At 42.5% G+C, this 21408-nt stretch overlaps 1 protein-coding gene across 11 annotated transcripts in view; it reads right to left on the bottom strand.

Annotated features, from left to right (window-relative positions):
• ARVCF (ARVCF delta catenin family member) overlaps positions 1-21408 on the bottom strand; it is a 248041-nt gene that overhangs the window by 35500 nt on the left and 191133 nt on the right. For 9 of the 11 annotated variants that reach the window (XM_058036945.1, XM_058036944.1, XM_058036953.1 and 6 more), the window contains 4 exons: positions 15520-15637; positions 14091-14262; positions 11810-11827; positions 7323-7394 (listed from right to left, as the gene is read on the bottom strand). In XM_058036945.1, coding sequence (XP_057892928.1) covers positions 7323-7394; positions 11810-11827; positions 14091-14262; positions 15520-15637 — 380 coding nt within the window. The remainder of the gene's footprint in view (positions 1-7322; positions 7395-11809; positions 11828-14090; positions 14263-15519; positions 15638-21408) is intronic. The other 2 variants (XM_058036950.1, XM_058036952.1) reach the window with 1 other exon arrangement.

Genomic DNA, 21408 nt, shown 5'->3' with positions numbered 1-21408 from the left:
CTAGTTATTACAGTAGATGTATATTCCTGGGTGTCAGCCTCAGGCAAGAAGGAGCTGGAAGCTGACTACTGGAGTCTTTTTATAGTCCCATGAGAGCGACAGGTGAAAGGACAAAGGACCTAAAGGTGAGGAGGGAGAATCTTGCCACTGTCAGCTTTTCCCCCTCATGTGCTAAGGGAGACTAAACATTTGAGAATGCAAAAGAGGGATAAAGAAGAGGAATAGCTGTTGATGTTGATTCACTATTTCCAAGATAATCAAAGTATTAGAAGTAAGTCAGCTTTTTCTCATTGAGAAGGAAAAGTCTGAAATTATTTAGAAACAAAGCAGTTGTCTTAACTCATCTTTCCTGTGACCTCTAACTGTTAAGACAGAGGTAGAAGACAAAGGAAAAATCAGTTCTACAGACAAACAAATTATAGCTGAGCCAAACAGAGATGGAAAAGAACCACCACCTTATGACTTCACAACGAGTTTCAGCTTCTATAAATACAGAGCTGAATGGAATTCTCCTATCATTACAATTGCTCTTCCTGCCTCCCTGCCCCAGCAGTTGTTTCCCACTGGTCCCTCAGCTTAAACTTCAAAGCTTCATGATCTAAACCTGAAAGACATTCACACTATGAAGCGTCCATGGCTGGGGGTGGGGAGGTGTTAGTGGCATTTAAATATCACAGCTGAAATTTCTTCTCCAGTTTGCATTGGTTCTATATCCTCCATGTAGCAGAACTATTTCAAGTTCCCAACTCAAATCTTCCTGACACAATCTCTCACCTGGGCCATTCACAGCAGTGTCTACTCACACAAACATTGTGCTTTCCCTTACTCAGCTGCAAGAGCTTTTCTGTTCCACAGATGCCGTTTCACCCCTACCAGGAATCTAGCCTGTCTTATCTGTAAACACAATTTTGCCTGGGTGTCCCTATGGACGAAGCAAGGGACTGGAAACCACAGCTCAGGGCTGCAATGTCAAGGCATTCTCTGAAGCCAGAGAGCAATGCTTTGACAAACACGGCAGCAATTACCAGGATGCAAAGCCAAAACTATTCCTCACATTCCTGAGCCGACAGATAACACCAGAGCTGGTCCTGTAACAGTCTCAAATTCATCTCACATGATTTTGTGGAATAACTGAACTCCACACAGCAGAGCTGTGAGTCTCAGCAGCACTGCTGTACAGAGTTACTGTACAGGGTTTCAGTCGTATCACTTAGTATTTCTCCCAGAAAAATACTTTTCCTTCAAGTCTCCAAAGTAAGAATACTGTAGGATAGAATTATATTATCAAGTGAACAGAAATAGTGGCAGAGACAGAACAGTACTCCTGGACCTCCAATTCACATTCCACCTGTATCCCTCCCATATGATTTTTCAAAGCCTTCAGTTTCAACCTTAAACATACAATTTATGTTCTACATATTTAAATTTACCAGATTGATAAAGATCACAAAAAAGTTTTCACGTGTAGAGCACAGCTCAGCAGTAAATGAGCCTTAATTGGTCTTATCCTAGGGCAAGCTATCACAGCTCCAGAGCTCAGCCCCCAAGGGGACCGAGTGCCAGAGGCCAGCTCGCTCAGACCAAGGCCACGGGTCAGCCCCTCGCAAGCAGGGATATTCAGCTCTTACAGTACTTAGCCAGCTCTTATGAGTTCAGCTTTGCTTGCTGGGTAGCGTTCCCTTGGCTTGAGGCTCCAGCAGACGGTAGAGAGAGGAGAAGGAGAGGACGCCGGCTGTTCCACGTGCATGGCTTTATTGGAGGGGTTTGTCAAGGGTCTCAGCTCTTCTTCCGAGTTAGTAGGGGTACAGTACGCCACTTTTATACCCTTGGCCCGGTTCCAATCCTGACCAGTGGCAAAAGGTTAGAGGGACCACAAGTGACCAATAGTAGGGTTAACAAGATATTGCCTTACATGGCTATAGGGATGCGTTATAGGGTGGATGTCCCTGGAGTCAGGAAGCTTCTTGGCTGCTGTGTCAGCATTTCAGATTCTCCACAGGGCCCTGGCTAAACGTGATGGTTTCACTACAGGCCAGGAAGCAATTCATGCACATCCACCAGCTCTGAACAAATAAGAACACTGAACATACGAATCAGAGAGGATTATGACCAAAAAGGCAGAGGATTCCAGAACAATTAGCAGTCAGCTATGGAAAGACTGTGTACACAAGAAAGGAAAAATCCACAGGTGCCTGCTCTGAATTCCTTAAAAATACAGGGAAAAAGAATGGGAATTTAAAGATACCAGATTAGAGAAAGTTTGGCAAGCGTAGGTTCCATATGGGAATTTTCCTATTCAAGGCAAAAAATTCTCTCTGACTCAAAGCACTGGAAGACAGATGAGAAACCTTTCACTGCGTTGTAAATTATGAAAAACACATGGGACCAAAATGAATACTCAGCTTAGGAAAGCAACAGAAATAAGAGATACTTAATAATTCTGATCAGAATTCTTAATAATGTGTATTAAATGCTCAAAAAATATTAATACAAAAACATGTTACTTGCTCTCACAGAGGAGATCTTCCCAGTCCCTGAATTTCCAGCAGCAGGCACAGGAGGGGTGTGGATGGTGCCATTAATCAATCAGCTCTACTCACTTATTCACAATACGACAATCAAAATTAATGATGGAAGGGAGCTGGAAAGGGCAGGTGAGTGCTTGAGTCAACTTGTCAAGATTTAAAGAAAGCAAATTAAAGCACCAGTGAAATGCGAACTGCAGCCAATCTTAATTACAAACTAAAGCCAGAGTAAAGTGAGGTTTCTCTCTCCTTCTACTACATGTTGCCTTTAGCTGAAGACAAATTGCTGGCACTTTTGTAATCTACTAAGTTAAAGTCATTACCCTGACAGTGCCAGGAAGTCTAATTTCCTGGAGCAGTAATACAAAGATTTATAAGGGAATTTAAACACTCGCCTTCTGGAATAGAAAATCTATCATCAGCATGAGGCTACATGGAAAGTGACTGAGAATTTCAGATAATGGAGAAGAAGAAATCCACCTCCTGACAAGTTCATCCAAAATCTCATTCCCTGCCTACAGAGGCTGCTGACCAGGGTAAGTGTACACACAAAGCTGAGCTTTCAGATAAATTCAGCTTGTCTTTGACGTCCTCACTGCAACAAAATAGACTTCTTCAATTATAAGCATTTTTAACACTAGATCAGTATTTCAGCACAACTCTCTCCTAAACTTATGTTTCCATTAAAATGGAATTAAACTTAAGTAATGAAAAAGGAAAAGAGAAATTAATAAGCAGCTTAATAACTGCTTTCAAGGAGAAAATGAGCTAGCTCATCCACCATGCTGAAATCTACCTGCACATCTCGTTATGGCTGAAGATTTTCAACTCCCTAATGAGATAACCTGAAATGAAAGCTGAACTTCAACACCCAAAGCTCCATAGAGCAGCTACTGTTCTGGCCTCAGACGTATCTGCATATAAACAACAAGCCATGAGATTTGCTTAAACCAGACAGCACAGAGATCTGGATTTAATTAGGAATAACCTAATGCTGATTCCACATAAAAAAACTGTTCTGCTCTTCTGGACTTTCTCCTCCCATACTCCAGCACTGAGGAACAGAGGTGGACAGTCCAACACCTTCATGCAGGAGGATTAAATGCTACATCCCCTGGAACGTATTTGGGGGGCTGACACACATCAATCCTGATTCAGCTCAGAAAACCTTATCACAGAGTCTTGCCATCTGAGACAATGCCTTCCCCTGCACAGATATGATTAATCCTCATCTTCCCCCAGTGCCTGAGCCTCCTGCCACTGTTCCTGCTCAGAAGTGAAGGACTCTGAACAAAGCACATGAGTTGTACTATGCTACGTATTTAATGCATACACAGGAGAAATCAGTGCTGTGGCAGTGCAGAGGAGGCAGCCAGCACCACTATCACTGACCTACTTTAGACTGGGGAAGGGATTTCAGTAAGACTTCCCTCCCCTCACAGAAGCAGCAATTTTTGAAAGTCCTAAATTTAGCAAGGTTCTGAGAACAGCATTCATAACTTCTTGTCAGTGCTGTTCCCTTCTCTATGCAAGCTCATATCACTTTGCCCCAAAATTTATGCTCTCTCTCTCTCTTTGACTGTCAGGAAAAAAAATATGCTCCTTTCAACAAAGAGGAAACACGAAGCTTCTCTTTCACAATCTTTCCTCATGAGGACAGGAGCACTCTGGACACTGCCAGGGCATATACATTAATTTTTTAATATCAGATGCGACAGCTTCTGAAAGCACTGCAAGTTGTCCAGTCTGACATTATCCAGTTTACCACAGATAACAACCCTGAACTAGAAGCTTTCCCCTGCCAGAATGCCTAGCACATAAAATTATTAAAGGCTTAGATATGGTTTCAGGGCTGCTCAAATCATGTGCTGCAGCAGAACCTGATTGCCATTAAAAAACCAGGAACCATCAGGAAGAGACTCCAGGTCATCACTCTGAAAAAGAGAACTGCCTTCCTTCATTCATTCCTCACCAGAACAAACAAATTCCAGGGGGAAAAAGTGAAATACTAGCATTTAAACTAGGTTACAACTCACAGGACCCTTTGAATTGTTCAGATATGAAGACGCTCCTAAGATGTTGTACCAGCAGGACAGATATTCTGAAGGACTGAGAAACCTCTGCAGACACTAGCCAGTCCCCACCCACAATCGACAGAAGTTTCTGCTTTTATGGTGTTTGGCTGCAGGACAGGCAGAGATTTCTACCATTAAAGTAATTTGGAGTCAAAATGAAGTTTCCAGAACTGATAGAAAATAGGTCTGGACTAGTCTGCTGCTACTAGTCCATGTTTTTTCAGGTGATCATAAGCATACTCTCAATTAAGCTCAGTGGTCATAACTAGGAGTATCTCAAAGGGAAACCATGATGTCAAGTTCTTGAAACCACATCTTTAGACACACCAGATAAGCTCCATGGATGGTGAGTATAAGATTACAGGAAACTTAACAACAATACATCTCAATATTTGTTAACTACCACAATGTTCATTTGCTGCATTGAATGAACAAATCTTATTACTGCAGTTTCATTTGCTCACAAAGATTCCAGCTGAAAACTCACTTTAATATGGCTTTAATAATACATGAAAGAGATTAATCTATAATTGTTGATTTTTGAAATAGCACTTCATCATGTCACTCAATCTGAGTGCTTTTGATCATTAAAACTTGCATGATTTTTCCATCTCGGTAACGAGATTCTGCCTCAGCTGAGAGCTGATCTCATCAGAGTCAATTATTCTCTATAGAAGAGATCTGACCAGAGTTCTTCAGGGTTTTAAAACTGCAATTTTATTTTCTTTATTTCAGTGAACAACTTAAAGTTCAAGCAACCTTGTTAGAACCTTTACTATCCAGGAATTCTCAAGCAAATGAGATGCTTGGCAAGAAAATACCACCAAAAAAGTGAACAAAAATGCATCAATATCTTCGTTTTTTTACTCTTAGCACACAAGTCAATAGTTACTTTTAAAATATGCCCTTTTCCATGTCAAAGTGCTTCTTTCAAAAGGCTGTGGGATTAATCTCCTGACCTTATCTATCATGAGATACGTAATCTATTTGACTTTGATTAAAGGGGGGGTATCTCAAAATAATCAAACAACCTCTTCAAGAGTGTGAGATTTCTAGCAATTGGATATGATAACAAGCTGTGTAAGCTCAGAGACAGATCCATCTCTCATCAGATCTGCACATCACTTCTGTCATTAACAGAGCCACATGAAAGCTTTTAATCTTCTTTTAAAGAAAGCTATGCAAGGTACATTTCCTTGCAGAAAATCTTGATTTCCATCTTTTCCCTCTAGTGGCACCTCCATTCCAATCACATTTAGAAAGGAATGCAAATGCTGAAGTCTTTGCTATATTTTGCATTCCTTTCTTTTCCTACATCCTAAAGGTGTCTTGCTCTGCACTGTAATCAGCTCCCAGCCTGAACTGATGGCAGCCAGTGAAGGCTGGGTGGAAGTTTCCTGCAGCTCTCTAAATAGGATGGCACTGCTGCTTCTGAGAGGTTCTTTAGTATCTTGCATTATTTTCACAAGATACAGAGGATCTTGTGCAATAATGCACCAAATGAAAATCAGTGTTTAGACATGAGACTAGAAACTGCATCCACTATAAAGGGTATCTATAAATAGATTAGATTTATCTGCATCTTAGGATTAGTTTGCATATCATCAATCAGAGTTCCACTGTGAATCTGAGTGCAGCACTATGTATGTATAATTATTATACCATTACTGACTACCAGCACATCTCTAAGGATCTCAGACATGGCCTCTGTTGTTGCTCTCAGTTAACAGCAGGATATTGAAGCACAAATAAGTGGACTGCACCACGGCCACCAAAAGAGCACAATTCAGTTATCCCAAGTCTGTGGATCTCTTCACTGAGTCAGGTTGTCTCTTTACACTCCCCAAAATTCTCTACGTGATTCAGGAAGAGTTTAAAATTTTTCTTCTGAGGATACTCAGGTAGTTCTGGGTACTCAGAGCTCGTTAAGGTGAGGCTGACAGGGTGGCACGGCAGCAGTTGCCATGACAATGGCTGGATCTTTGCAGAGACATTGCACACACTTCAAATCAAAACCTATGCAAGTCTCAAAACACCATCCAATGCTCTAAGAATTCTGATAAAATCCCAAATCACCTCCTAATCTCCAATTAAAAAAAGTACCATGCATGCAAGATGGGAATGCAGACTGCAAAAGATTCCACCTCTGCCAGAGCTAAAATACAAAAGCACAATGCAGAAGAATTTTTCTGTGAACTTCCCAGATTTTAAAAAACCACAAGTACTGCTCACTTCAGGAAGGAAGGAATACTGTGTTCAGGGAAGACTGACCATCAGTAAAGGCAAAAATGCCCAATCCCTGCTGTCACCCAATTCCAAAGAATGCTGAAGAATGACAGAGATACCTGGGAAGAGAAAGAGTTAGTGCCAAGCACTCTCACAGAGTGCATTTCTGAGCTCCTTACAGTCAGGTGTGGTGCAGGTGGGCTGCAAATGGAGCTGCAGAGGAGGAGAACCTGCACTCACCCCTCTCTGGAGTTGCAATCACCTAACAACAAATCAGACAGGCTTCTACAAGATTCCACCAATTCAGCAGTCTTAGATAAAAATTCATATCCAGTATGCAGCACTAGATAACAGCATGCAGAGATATATCCATTATCTCAATTAACTGGCTACAAAAGAAAGAGATCAGCCTGATATGCTCATGTCTTAAGCCCCTTTAAGAGCCTCCAGCTCCCAAGCTACTTGTTATTTCCAAAAGCACAAACATTAGCATTACCTTTTGCTGCTTCAGACCGCTTAGGCAAATCAAGTGTATCAAAATTCCTGTCCAAATCTCCATTCTTCTTTCCTGTGCAAAAAAGAAGACAACAGATGGAGAAGATTGTCAGTATACTGACAGGTAAGTTACTGTCATGTGCAACTACAAGATGGGAGAAGATAAAGACCCAGAATATAAATCACAGACTGCTACCCATAATTGAGTGTATCTGACTGGCAGTCCAGCTGCACAGCTGTGGTTTTAGCATGAGCAAACTTAGGGACAAACACCCATGCTGCTTTCAGGTTGATCTGCAAATATGCTTAGCACATGTTTCAGAGAGTCTTAGGAGTGTTTTAAACCATGGAAAATCATGCCATTCCCTTCTTGGCAAAGCTGTGCCCCTCGCTCAGAAGCCCGGTGTTTACTTCTTGTTTTCAGAGACCTGAAGCTTAGCTCAAGCAAAAATTCAGCAGCAGAGCAGAAAAACAACAGCTTTGCTTTGCAGCCTCTATTCTCAATGCAACAATGAGGCAGGAAGACCTAGATTTAATATATTGTACAGACAGCAGCCAACAACTTAACCTTGAATTGCCCTTCAATCGACAAAGTGTCATTTTTGCTATTTATTAGAAGCTAATGGAAATAATTCCACACTTTTGCTAAGAAACAGTGTCAAACTATTACATCAGCTTTAATTTATACAACGTTTACAAAGAGCAGAACAAAACCTGCACTTTTAGTCAGTTTGAGAATTCAAGGTTATGTGAATACATGGGGAGGGAAGGGTTAGTTTCCATGCCCCCAAGGAGACACTCTGCCTTGGGTAAGCCCACATGGATGCTGTGGGACAAGCAGGAACCTTGCCATCAGAGGAATACTGGCAGCAGAGAGAGAGAGATTTGGAAGGCAGTGCAAGAATCTGCATGGCTTCTGATCACAGCAGTGTACAATTTAGCTTTCCCAAATTATTCTGAGAGGGAAAAACTCAAGTTATTTACTCCCTTTCCCTCCAGAGAAGGGAAGGCAGGTGCAATGGGATGAATTCAGACAACGTAACTGAGGTTGCCAGAAGTAGCTTCTGCACAGGGATTACCAGGCTGGTAATGGAGGTTTTACAGAAAGGGCTGGAAGCTCCACCAGTCAGGCTGCTTAAAAGCAAACAGAAAAATGGTCCTTGAAAATGTAATGGGGAGATTAGTCTGAGTCTTGTCTGCCAAGAGGTTACAAGATGGGAAAGGCCAGTCCCTGCCTTGTTACAGCAGGGAGCTGGTACATGCACAGTAAATTCAATGGGTCACTGTACCTTTCCTCTTGACAAAAGGATTAAAATACTCAGTACCATACAGAGAAGAATTAGAGCTTTTAAATACCATTATGAATATTTAGGAGTTACATTAAGAGGGAAATCCCCCCCTTCAAGGTAGTATTCCATCCTCTCCCTTTCTTTGGGAGGGGATGGACTCACACCCTTTTCTTTTGAAATACCAACACAGAATATCAGCCAACTTCCAACTGTTGTGCATAACAAAACATGCACCTAGAAGTTCTGCTGATCTGAAGTAACTTCCTTAACTGAAGTATGTAAAAGCCCATCTAAGCTGCCAAAGGTCATGCAGCCAGGTACCACAGCACTCCTTGAAAGGTATCTTTTCTAAAGGAGGGGACAGGAATTGGTGGCACTTCACAGCCTTCCATCAATTTTTTGCTCTGTGAAAGGAGCAACACATTGCTTGGGAAATCAAATAGCAGAAAGAAGTGCTGTCCATCACCAAAAGACTTTGCACTTCTTGATGGCAGCTGAACACAGTTACTGGCTGCAAACCCTTGCTGACTCTTAGGGCATTGACAGGAAAAAGCAGGGCAGAGGGAATTAAAAGGAAAAAAAGCATTCAAGGAAGGAAGTCAGTGTAGGAAAGATTATTACAGACTTAAAGCAGACCCATAAATGTGACTCCATCTTATCTACAAGTAGGACAAACTGTTTTTTCACATGACCCCAAATTTCATGTCTCTGCCATTAGATAGTTTAAACCTCAGAACATGTTCTCAGAGAGCCAGACCTTATTTTACACAACTACTCATTTCAGAAGTTTCCTCTGTAATTTAAAGATTGGTTTGGCAGTTCTATCAGCACTGCAGAACTGAGATGGCACAGTAAGAGCTCCCTTCTTCCCAGTGGCAGTGTTTAGTAAGCACTGTGTTTGTGCACAACTTGTTAAGGAGGAATCGTCCAGGAGTGCAGTGTTGGCTGCTACTTTTGAGCTGGGAATGCCAAAGCAGCTGCCTATTTACTGACCCATCTTTCATAAAGACAGCACCCTCCACCTGTGCTCTAGGCTCCTCAGTTGCTGTCTCTCCATTTCTGGGCCAGACAGCAAACACTGGCTGGTTTGGAGGAGCCTCTGCTGCTTTGCATCTCAGCCCTGTAAGGAACTCCCGCCTCGCAGGCCAAAGCCCTTCTGTTCAGAGAAAAGCTGCCAGCTGCTTGCCAATGGCAGCAGTACAGAACACACAACTCTGACCAAGGGGATTTCAACTCTACAAATTACTTACTTAATCAAATGGATTGTGTTTGGAAATACCCCAAGCACCTACATTTTCAGGGCTTTGCTATAGAGACAAGGTGAGCAAGCTGCAAGAACACTCCAAACCAAATCCACCCAGAAAGCAGAGGTTTCAATCTGAGGCCCAGCAGCTATTTTTCCCGTCTGATTTTCACAAATACTGGGGAGTTTCTAAAAAGGTGACCAAGTAGCAATTCAGGAGTCTACTGACTAAAACCTTCTCAGCCATCCCCATGCATCACTGATAACACAAAAAATCAGCATCACTGCAAGATTCTGTAGCTCTGAAGACCCTGCTCTGTCCCTCAAGCCTGTGCATTTGTTCACAATAGGGATGTGAACACACACAACCCATGTGGCTGGGATTTGCAGGGAGCACACCGCTGCCTGGATCTTCACAGTCAGGTTGTGCACCACAGGGATGCTGAAACCACAGCACAAACTACACCTGCAGTAGGAGAGAAGTTTCAGATCTGTTTTTCGGTACATTTCAATTTCCACCCATATCCAGAGTCTCCAGGTTTTCCAGCCTGAGGTGTGTCAGACAAAGCCAGTGCTGGATGAGAAGCATAGCTCCAAACGTTGCCAAGAGACAGTTTTGAATATGCCTGCTGACAGGCCAGTTTTATGAGACCTGGCTGTGGGACTGGCACAGCACTCTGGTTTGGGAAAATTGCCTGACATGAGACATGCTTGTGCAAGATGCAATTTACAGTCTCTGAAATGGAGGGATTAAAATTCTTCCCCTCTTCCCCCTTGCTACTTTTCATTATGTAAGAAACAACCAAAACATGACCTTCAGCATTTTCCATCTGTCAGAAACCCAGCACAGACTCTGAAGTGTGACCCAGTGTTATTAACCACTAATGTTATTGTTGATCTTCCTCAAATGCCGTTTTGCTTTACCATATAATGAAATCATGGTGCAGTCAGACCATTTCTGTTGAAGGATGAATTGCCAAATGCTTTCTTTCTGGTTGAAATAAACATTTAAGGCAAAGTGCTTCTTCATAACAATCTCACCTTATCCTCCCTGGTGTTCAGTAATACAGCCACGGAGGTGGCCACAAAGGAGTGACAGAAACCAAGGGCTGAGCTCTGTCCTGCCAACAAGTCCATCCTCCACAGCCTCACCACTCACAGTCCAAAAATCAGTGTTCTGCAGAGCACCATTTGTTGGGTGGAGCAATTAGATTTTGGTTGATAGGTTTTTTTCCCTCCCCAACATTTCTCCTTTGGTCCAATCCTCCAGAACCCATGATCTGAAGCAAGTGTCACAACCTGGAAATGCCCCTACCTTCACCCCCAAACTGGCCTCAGTGATGGAGTCTCCCAGGCACCCACAAGCTGCCCTCAACTTCTCAGCTAAGAGCAGCTTTAGCCTCAGACTTGTGTCTCCCAGGTGCAGTTTTACTTGCTGGGATGAAAAACTGAAGCCTATCCCCTGAGACAGGCGCTGGGGTAGCCTCCTCCAGCTCCTGTGTGTGCCAGTAACAGAGCTGCAGCAGCCCAGGCACGAGCCCAAGCAGAAGTACCAAGCACCCCTGAGAACACACAACCAAGCTGCTGCAGCTCACAGCTCCTTCCACCCCCCAGAGCAGCCAGCAGAGCCCTCCATCTGACAGGGCTGGGGATACAACCCTCACCTGGGTGTTCCTGCTCTCCTGGCCTCAGCAGGCCAGTCCACAGCAATTCCCCTACCGCACTTAGACCAAAAATGAAGAAATCCTTGTATTTTCCATTTGTGGTATGGAAAGACCAAACTGCAAAAGCTCCCTCAGAGGATTTTTCCATGTCTGCTGAAATGAACAGGAGGTTGTGCTGGGGGAGCAGGAGGAGGTGGCTGAACAAGACCTTGATCTCAGCTCTTAGCCTTGCATGTGAAAGCCGAACAAAGCATGTTATGGTGATGATGAAAAGAAAGTATTGCAGACTCACCTTGATTGAACCACTCCTCTAATTACCAGAAAAGCAGCAAAAGGAAAACAAAAATTTACAGGATGAAGAAAATACAAAGGAACAGTCACAAAGAGGCAGAATTTCACAGAACAGGTTCAAAACCTGAGTAATGCAAGACTACAGAAATTTCATCAATTAAAAAACCAAACCAAGGTATTTCATGTACTCCCTATTGTTCCTGCTAAAAAACCCCAATCTTTCTTTGCACAGCTTTTTTTTTTTCCTTTTCTTTCTCTTTTTATTACAGAATTGAGGGGACAGAAGGATGACTAGCCCTTTGCAGAGGTGTTTGAAATGCTGTGATCAATGACCATGAAATAAAATAAAATAAACATGGAAACACTGCAAGATTAAGTGAACAAGAAAGGAGAGAACAGACTGATTTTGAAGTTCTAGACTGAGAAAATTAAAGTAGGTTCAGACCAGTATCCACATAAATTTAACAGTGAGACAAGGGAGCTTCTCTTTATGATTTAAAAGCACATTTATGAATGGATTTTAACTTTTATTTTTGAAGCACAACAGTCGTCTGAGACCCTCTATTCTTTCGATCTACATCCTACGAGCTGTGAGCTCAGTATTATCACCAGCTGATTTCCCTCTAGGGAGCAGCACACTTTCAAAAGAGCACTGCAAAAGGTGGAAATACCCATTAAAATGTATTGTCATTTCCTGCCAAACACAGAGAGCCAAACCCAAGCTGTCACTGAGTGCCTGCACTGCCTGCTGCAATCCACAGGCTCACCCCCAGAATCAGATGATTTTGAGACTGATTTGCCCACAAAGATGTGACCTGGTGCTTCAGCTGATGAACAGAAAGTACCTGGGAGCACAGCCCCACGAGAGGAATCTCTAGGTGGGCCCAGGCAGACACCTGGCATGGGACACACACCTGAGAGTGCTCCTGTCACTGCCATCAAGGGGTGGAGGACAATTCTCCCTCAGCACAACACTCTCCTCCCACAGGCCACTCAGAGCTTTAATGGCTGAAGTCTTTCCATGGACTGTGCTGCTCTCAGGCAAAGCAACACCACGGACTGCAGGTGGCAGGAACAGGCTCGAGTCAGCACACATGCAAGGCTTCCAAAGGGGATCACACTGCAGGTTCAGTCACTCCCTGTGAGAACAGGCTGGCCAGGCAGGCAGAATTACTTCTTTAGTTTTCCCCCCAGTCTTTAGAAGATGCCCGTCAATTTTTTATTTTAAACAGTTTAAATGTAGTTGATGACAGACTAGTCTGCAAAAGCAAGTTCACACTGTTACGATGTCCCTAACACATATGGAAACACGTAATATTTAATAACTTGTGCAGATCAGATCAAAGAGTAATGTGCAGCATAGAGTCCATCAAGTTCAAACAACTCCATATCAGCTCTTTAGGGGCAAAACCCTTCCTTGTACCTGGGTACAAACAATAAGCCAGGATATGTGTACACATGAATGAGGGGAATGAAGCCTAGGCAGAAATGGAATTAATTATCTCTGAATTCATCTGAATAGTCATTTTTCTAAGAAAGGAAACAGAATTCAGTCTAGAATAGTAATTTCTCTAAAACAACAAAGAAAACTGATATAATTTGAGTGTCTCCTTGTAAAGGAAACATTGAAGGGGGGTTACTGGGACTATTAATCCTCTCATAATGAAACTCATTTGCAACACTCATGCCCCAGAGGAGAGAACAGGTCTAAGAGTGACTGACAATTAAAAGCTACAAAATCGTGTTTGCAATTTAAATTACTGAAATAGTGACTGAATTGGGAGGTTGTATGTTTTGGTTGAGTGGGAGGGGAGGCTTTTAGTTTGTTTTCAAGTATGAGAGTCTGGAGGCATGGAAGATGTACAGGCAGGAGTGCCATGCACAGGGATGGGTGGATGGATCCATGCTGGCCTGGCTTCCTGAGAAGGGCGCACGTGCTACACAGCCAGGCAAGGAGACTGAGCAGAGATGTGACAGATGCAAGAATACAGCAATGCAGAGGAGAGACAGAGCACATCCACCTTTTTCCAACAGCACAATGTCATCTGTCAGCATGCAGCATTCCTGTTTAAAGGCAAACAAAATTACAGTACCGTGGAAAAAAGAATCCCAAACATTCAATTGTGATGCAACATAGGAGATAAACACATGCCAGGACACTGCAAACACTCCACAAACTGCATCATCCTAAATAAGCACGATGAATGCGCTTGCAAGAACAGGACTGCACAGCAACATTACCCCCAAATTCATTTCTAGTTCTGAGTTTTTGCAACACATACCTTTAGCTTTTTTTCCACCAAAACAACCAGCATCATCTTTCTTCTTCTTCTGGGAGCCTCCTGTGCCTGTAGTCTGACCAGCATCTAGTTCTTGGTACTTATCAGCTCCAGGGACCTCTTTGTGGACATGATAGGAAAGGTTCCGCATGATGCACACACAGTTCTCCACAGACTGTGACAAAGAAATTTACGTTATATGAAATATTGCACCCTCTTACCTGCAAACCATTGTACTGTACAGAGGAGGGCTTGGGGAAATTGAAAAAAGAAGGCTACCTGTCCCAGGAAAACCATGTAGCTCTCAAGGAAGATTTAGTCAAGACCCTTAAATTAAAGTTCATTCTTCTTCTAAAGCCCGTTTTATTTTTCCAAAAGTAAAGCGCTTTATAAATAGTATCCATTCAAAATGAAAACTCTCTAATCAAAAATACCACTTGATCTTACATAAAGAATACAATTCACCAAAAGATCAAACACACAGCAGAAAATGATCATATAAGGATCTTATTTTAATCCAAGTCTCTCTCTCGTTCTTCCAACATTTACAATCTCCAAGGGGCCCATTTTATTAAATTTTCTCTGGGTCAGAACCTAGGCCTTGTGAGGATTTCAATGGGAACACACGTTGTCCTGTAGTAATAGCTAATCCACAGCACATCGGGTTCTGACAAGAGCAGTGCTCTGTAGGTTGCAATGGAAACCACCAGGTGGTTACAAAATCCACTTCCAAAATTACCTGATTAAGTAACAGGGCTTTGTAACCCCCTTGTTCAGGCCATCACATGGTGAGACACAGAATAAAATAACGATGCTTTACAAACCTTCTGGTGCTATAAAGGAATAGCATGCTCTTTTATTAAACAGGTTAAAGTTATGATATTCCTCATGCATATAAATACACTTTTAAGTGCCATGGGATGAGATGATGATAAAAACAGATTAATAAAATCTGCACCAAAAAAAAAAGCCACAGTGAAAGTGCTGCAGGTCTGAAGACATTTCTTAAAGTCTAAGCACTTCAGTCTTCAGAGATGGTGCTGAATAAAGTCTTTAAAATGAGAACTGACTCATTTGCTGCTTTGTGCAAATGGGACTCAATTCTGATTTGGAGACTGCACTTATAAATGCCAATTAAGTAATGCAGAACAATAGCAATAATGTCACTGACAATAAAGGACCAGTCTCCTCACCTCTCCCAGCAACCAGCCCTTGCTCCCTTCATCAGCCATAGAGGGAAACACAGCAGCATCCTGCTCATACCCCATCAGCACTACCACAGATACACCAGCCATGAGAGGAGGACAATCACTCTATTTTCTGAGGCAAGCATAATCCTCTTCTAATACCAGCAAACAAAAGTTGGATCCCAGTGCAACACTTCAGCATAAACTGATGCCAACATCCACTATGTTTTGAAACTCAAATTCACCTTATTGTCCGTGTCCTTCTTGCCAACTGCAGACTGCAGAGCATGCAGGAGGGCATCCACCAGGCCATCACACTCTCTCAGTCTTCTGCGTGCTTCTGCTCCATCTGAACTTACATTCCTGACAGGAGAAAGAAAATTTAACCCTGTAACCTTCACTATAAAGTTCTTCACTGTAAAGTTAAAAGGTGCATTGATTTATACTACAATTATTAAGAACTCATCATTTTGGATGAAAAATTAGGAGGCCAAGTGGACTGACAAACCTATTAAAGCTCAGTAAAGTGTGGGCAATACACACCTGCAACTCTCTGAGCCTGAACAAAAAGGGGAACACAATCCCAGAGGTACCTACAAACACCTCTGCTTTGCTGGCAAGCCCAGGAACTCACCTTAAACCAGGCTGGAGTCTGCAGAGCAAACAGCATGCAAACCAAAAATTTAATTTCAAAACCAGCAGTTCCCAACTGAAAGATACTTTCACCACCTTAGGAAAAACATACTAAGTCACAAGATTGCCCAGCAGTATCATGGCCACAGAAAGTGAAAAAGCTGTGTGCAGCAGATTCATTACAAAGTCTGGGTCAGTCAAGTTCAGTAAGGAAAGGACGACAGTTTATATGGCTTTGAACTTCTCAAAACTCTGCACAAGAGAATGGCACAGGTAGAACAAGCAAGACAGAGTGGAAGGCTACTTGGAGTTGTTAAAAGTTACACTTATCAATGACTGTAGAAACTGTCAGAGGGGATCTTTGAACTTGGCCTGAACTCATCCAGTGAGCACAAACTGATACCCCAGCCTTGCATTAAGCATCAATCTGCCATTTCCCAAAAAATAAATAAAATTCAAGTCAATTTTCCAAATGCTGCCTTCCCCCCACACCCCCCTTTTCTTTAGGGGGAAAATGAAGGGACAAAATTATTCTTAATTGTGCTCACTGACCAAACCTGTATGGAAGCTCTTCACAAAGCCGAAATACAGTCATTCCAACAATAACAGAGACAACCTTTCAACTTTCAGGTCTGTGAATCCCACAAAGCTATGTAAGATTACCTCTCAAAAGCTCAGGACACCATCATTACCTTCTGTTATCAGGATCCTGCAGTCAGTTTTTGCTTTTAACTAGAGGGACTGCCAATCTCCAAGTAATTAACAAATCAATCATGGTCCCCTCCCATGTCCCGGTCATCTGGGCAGGCTGCTGTGTTAATTAGACAACTAAGAAAATTCACCTTTTCTCAGAGACCTCTCAAAATCTGAAGGCACTTAATTGTGAGCTGGTTGCTGTAACAGCACATTAACTTTCAATTAGGAAAACAAATGAAATGCACAGATAAACAAATTCTTTTCTCAAATCCTAACACAGCTTCACCTCTAGCAGTGGATGATAGAAGGCAGGTAAAGTGGGTATTAAAATGATTCCACAGGATAGATAGAAGAGAATCCTACTGCTGTTTTCCCATCTCCAGTTGTACTTATCCTTTTGTATCAAAAACACAAATGTGAATTTTAATGCTATGTCTTTATGAAAATGAAATTAGAATTCAAATTCTCTGAGATACCTTTCAGGAGTTATAACAATAAATGATAGCAGCTTCACCTTCAAGCACATCTATTAATGTGGAACACTACTTGTTAAGCTTCAGGGTGACAGAAATGCACTATAAATGGTCTTATCTGGAGCTGTGTATCACATTTTTTATTCCCTCATTAAGTCTCACAGTGTTAGAATTCAAAACCAACACTGTCAGACTAAAGGCAGAACAGCTCAACCTTCTCACCTTCTTTGCCCTATGGCCCATTCAGAAGAGATTTTTCTCTGGTTCATTTGTGCTATCACACTTGCACCACATTTGTTTTACACTTTCGTTATGAACAGCATCACAGTATTGAGTATCTTGCTTTCTTACTTCTTGATCTGTACTGGGGCTAATACCAAGGTAGACATTGATAACATTATGATTGAAAAAATATTATAATACTGTATAAGTAAGAGTATGACCTGCTGATATCCCTGTCTCTTCAACTTTAGAAGAATTTACTGGAAATTAATGCCTTGAGAAAAAATTCCCACATCTATCACACATAAATAAGCATGAAAACTCTGCAGGATCAAGTTAATAGCTAATTAATGCTTTGACTAAGTTATCCAGACATCAAACTTTGCAGATTTAATGTTTTAACTAGCACATCACAAAATGTATCCTTATAAGCATCTCATGCAGAAACATCTGCTCTATAAATACACAACTCTTGGGATTTTGTTAGTCCTCCCTCCTTGGGTAATGAGCTTCCTGCAGCCCTTGGGATTTATCTGCCTTGGAAGAACAAACCCCATTGCCTTGTCTGACCCAGTGAGAGCTCAGCTCCCACTCTTGTCCCAGCAGTCCAGGCAGATCTCAGACAGACAAAGCCCAGGGAGGGAGATCAGCACCTGCATCATGAGACTGCTCTTCTGCTGCTCCAACACTGCAAAGGGCAGTGAGGAGCTCCCAAACCCCAAGGAAATATTTGCATTTCACATCCACGCCACAATCTCTAAGCTCTACACTAAGGTGGGCCCTATGAAAACAATGACAGTATGCTTTGACTAAATTCTCATCTGAGCAGGCCATGAGAAGCTGCCAGGTTTGGTCTCCATGATCCAAAGATGCCTTCCCAAGTCCATGCAACCCAGGAAAATGCCAGGCCATGACTTTAGGACTCCACCATCCACCTCCTTGAAAAGCATCACGTGGCAGCCATTGGTCAAACTCATCTTTGGTCTTCAGGAGGGGCTGGAGCATAAAAACAAAAGGGATGACATGGACAGGGGAGCTACTGCTGGCACTGGTCATGAAAAAGGACAGAAACTGCCATGGAATAATCAACCTGATAGCACACTCCACTGACAGGAGTCAGGAAAAATCTCTTCCCATTTCACATCTACACTGGGATTGTTCTGCATCTTGTATCTGTTAAATGTGATGGAATGAAAGATGTAACCAAACCATGGTCCAAAGGAAGCTTTCAAAGCAAGGTTTCTGAACACCCTTCTTCCAAGAGTGATGGAAATCAACAAACATGACTGATTCCAGCATTTAAAGAGGATTTGCTGTCCCTTTACACAGGGCAACACTCCACAGAAGGAATGCAGAGCCTCACCCAGGCCAGAAACTCCTGCAATGGAGATATGTAACATATGGCATCCAGACTTGGAGAAAGGAGAGACCTTTGCTTTCCATTTAACTTTTCTACACATTAGACAAGTACTGCTATACACCAGAAGTAATTCTTCAGTGGATGGCGTGTTTCACACAAGACACCAAAGAGAAAAGCAGCTGAGACCCCAGCTGAGGTGCTGCTAACTCTGTTACTTAGGAGACAGGCTGCCATGCAAGACCTGGAATGGCCAGAAGATATTGCAATTAAACAAATGATCTCACTGACTTGCTTGCTGGGGCAAATTAATATCAAGAACTTCTGCAGATAGAAGTCAAAGCTACTTATTGAAGTGTGAACAACTCTGCAGGGCTTTTGAGGCACTGATGGGCCAATATCCTGTTACAAATGAAAATAAAGCTGATTGCCTATTGAGAAGGGTGGGAATGGTGAGGGGGGACTACTCAAACTGTTTTTACACAAACCAGTGACAAATGAGACCTGCCATTCATCCCCAGTGTTCTGCACACTTGCCCTGTCTCTTCACCCCCAGGAAGGTCTCTGCTGCTTTCCCTGACTTTCCTGCTTTTCAGCACTTTTCCAAGAGTCTGTTAAATGACAAGTGTATTTTAAAACCAGAAGTGTCTTTCTTATGTCACAATGCAAAGGGTAATAGGAACCTTCAGTGTGCTTCCTGTAAATATACACAGTCTGAAGAACAATTCTAGAAACAAACCACAGAATTACTGCCCACATGACTCCAGGTATATAAGAAAGAAACCAACTGGATGACTGATTTTACATAAAACAGTAAAGCACAAATCTCATTCCAGAGATTTTAAATCTCCAGCCTTTAGTTAGAAAAATCAATCTGGATTTTCCCTCAAATTCTTGGAGTCCAGACTGTGGCCAGGAGTAGCGAAAGAGAATTTGTAAGGATGTTACAATATATGTTCTCCCTGGGGAAAACCCCAAAACAATAAAACAAAGAAGCACTAAGTAAATACCTGTGAGCACAGAAACTCATCAGGCTAGGAATGTAGTCTGTTGCTATTAAAGACTTCAGAGAATGGGGGCAAGTGTGCTGAGCAATCTGTTCACACCTTAGATAAGGTTATCATTATCACCAAAGACCTGGCTTAATAATATGCAGTTCTGAATGCTACATTTACATCTACATCTGCAGAACAGAGCAGGCACTCACCCCCTAGGAGAGGTGAGCTGTTACTACTGTCTGTGCCACACACCAGAATTATCTTCAAGAGAAAAGACTTAAAAGTAATTAAGTACAGGGTACTTAATTTGCACTCTTTCAATGCAATCATGTGGCAGTGCCCCCTCCGTGCTCTCCCTAACAATCCAACAGACAGAGTGGAGATGTGCAGAGCTTTTGGATTGTTTTCTTTTTAATGATGAAGAGAAATTTGAAAAAAAAAGGCAAAGACACCTTCAGCTCTGAAAATGAAAGCCAGTATTTCCAGGACTGTTTTGTCTGTCACTTGGCTGGAGAGCACCATCAGCTGCTACCCCACAGTGCTGCGGATGAAGCCAAGGCTGGAGTGCCACTGAGCAGTTACCCTCCTGCTTCAGTTCAGGTGCAAAAAGCACTTTGTTTAGAGATCTAGCTGGAAATGAAGACAACAGTTTGGAGACTTTGCTTTTTCTATAAACAGGAAGTTGAACTGGAAATTTTAAGACACCCTCCTAGTAATACTTCCACCTTTCCCTGGAAGAATCACAGCTGAGAGCTGAAGCTGAGACAGTGACGAGCTCTTTCCACCCCCTTGCTAGACCCTGACCAGCACCATCACTGAGCCTTTGCAGTCCAGACACTGAGTTTTGCATACTTCAGCTGATAAAAGAGCTTCTCACAAGTCTAGTTTAAAATATATCAGTTGTTCTGTCCACCTACTCTGGCACGCAGAACACTTGCTATACAAGCACCCTTCCACACCCCCAAACTGTTCATAATAAAGAAATTTTTATTTGGATGTCAGCCAAAGGAATGGATCAATAATAGTTGTAGTAAATGAACTCTATTTCCAAGTGTATTTCTAGGCCTGCTATGTCTCAAAGGAGGAATATACAATATTTAAAAATCATTCCATCATTTCATGCAGAAATTGAATGGATTCCATACTTCAGTTCACATCAAGTACCAGAAACTTTAATTGGTATTAAAAGTTCATTGTTATGAAAACAAGAGGGAAAAAGAAAGAAGCTACCTGTGCCACAAAGATAGCCTGATCCAGGCAGCTCTGGTCAGAGGGTCCTGCACAGCACAATGCAGTTTGGCAGCAGAGAGCTCAATCAGAAATCAAGCAGAAAATATAGTAAAGCAAGCAGAAAGAAGCCAAAGTCCAAATGAAATGCAGAGAAAGCCAGAGGAGCTCTATTGATGCTGATTTAGGTAGGGAGCAGCTGGGGAGGGATTGTTCAGCCCCGGGATCCCACTGGACGCTGCTGCTCCACTGCAGCATTCACTGAGCAGTTACACCCGAGAGAGAAGCAGCAGAGCAGCCCCAGCTTCTTTGCAAGCAAACCCTTCCACCTGCTTAAATAAAGTGGTTGGTTTTGTTTAGTTGAGCAAATGCTTGAGAGAACACAGCAAAAACCACCCCTGAAAAAGGGTTTAATGAGCACAGTCTGTGCTCCAGTAGCAGTGGCACAGAGCAAGAGATCTACAGGGCCCCCTGTCACATCTCATATCCCGGTCTGCTCTGCCTACAGGAGCTCTCAAACAGGCTGGG

Source organism: Melospiza georgiana, chromosome 18 (genome assembly GCF_028018845.1).
Source record: "Melospiza georgiana isolate bMelGeo1 chromosome 18, bMelGeo1.pri, whole genome shotgun sequence".
In the NCBI taxonomy this organism is placed as follows: Eukaryota; Metazoa; Chordata; class Aves; order Passeriformes; family Passerellidae; genus Melospiza; species Melospiza georgiana.
The sequence above is the reverse complement of the archived record's forward strand: the minus strand, read 5'-3'. Positions and strand labels throughout refer to the sequence as shown.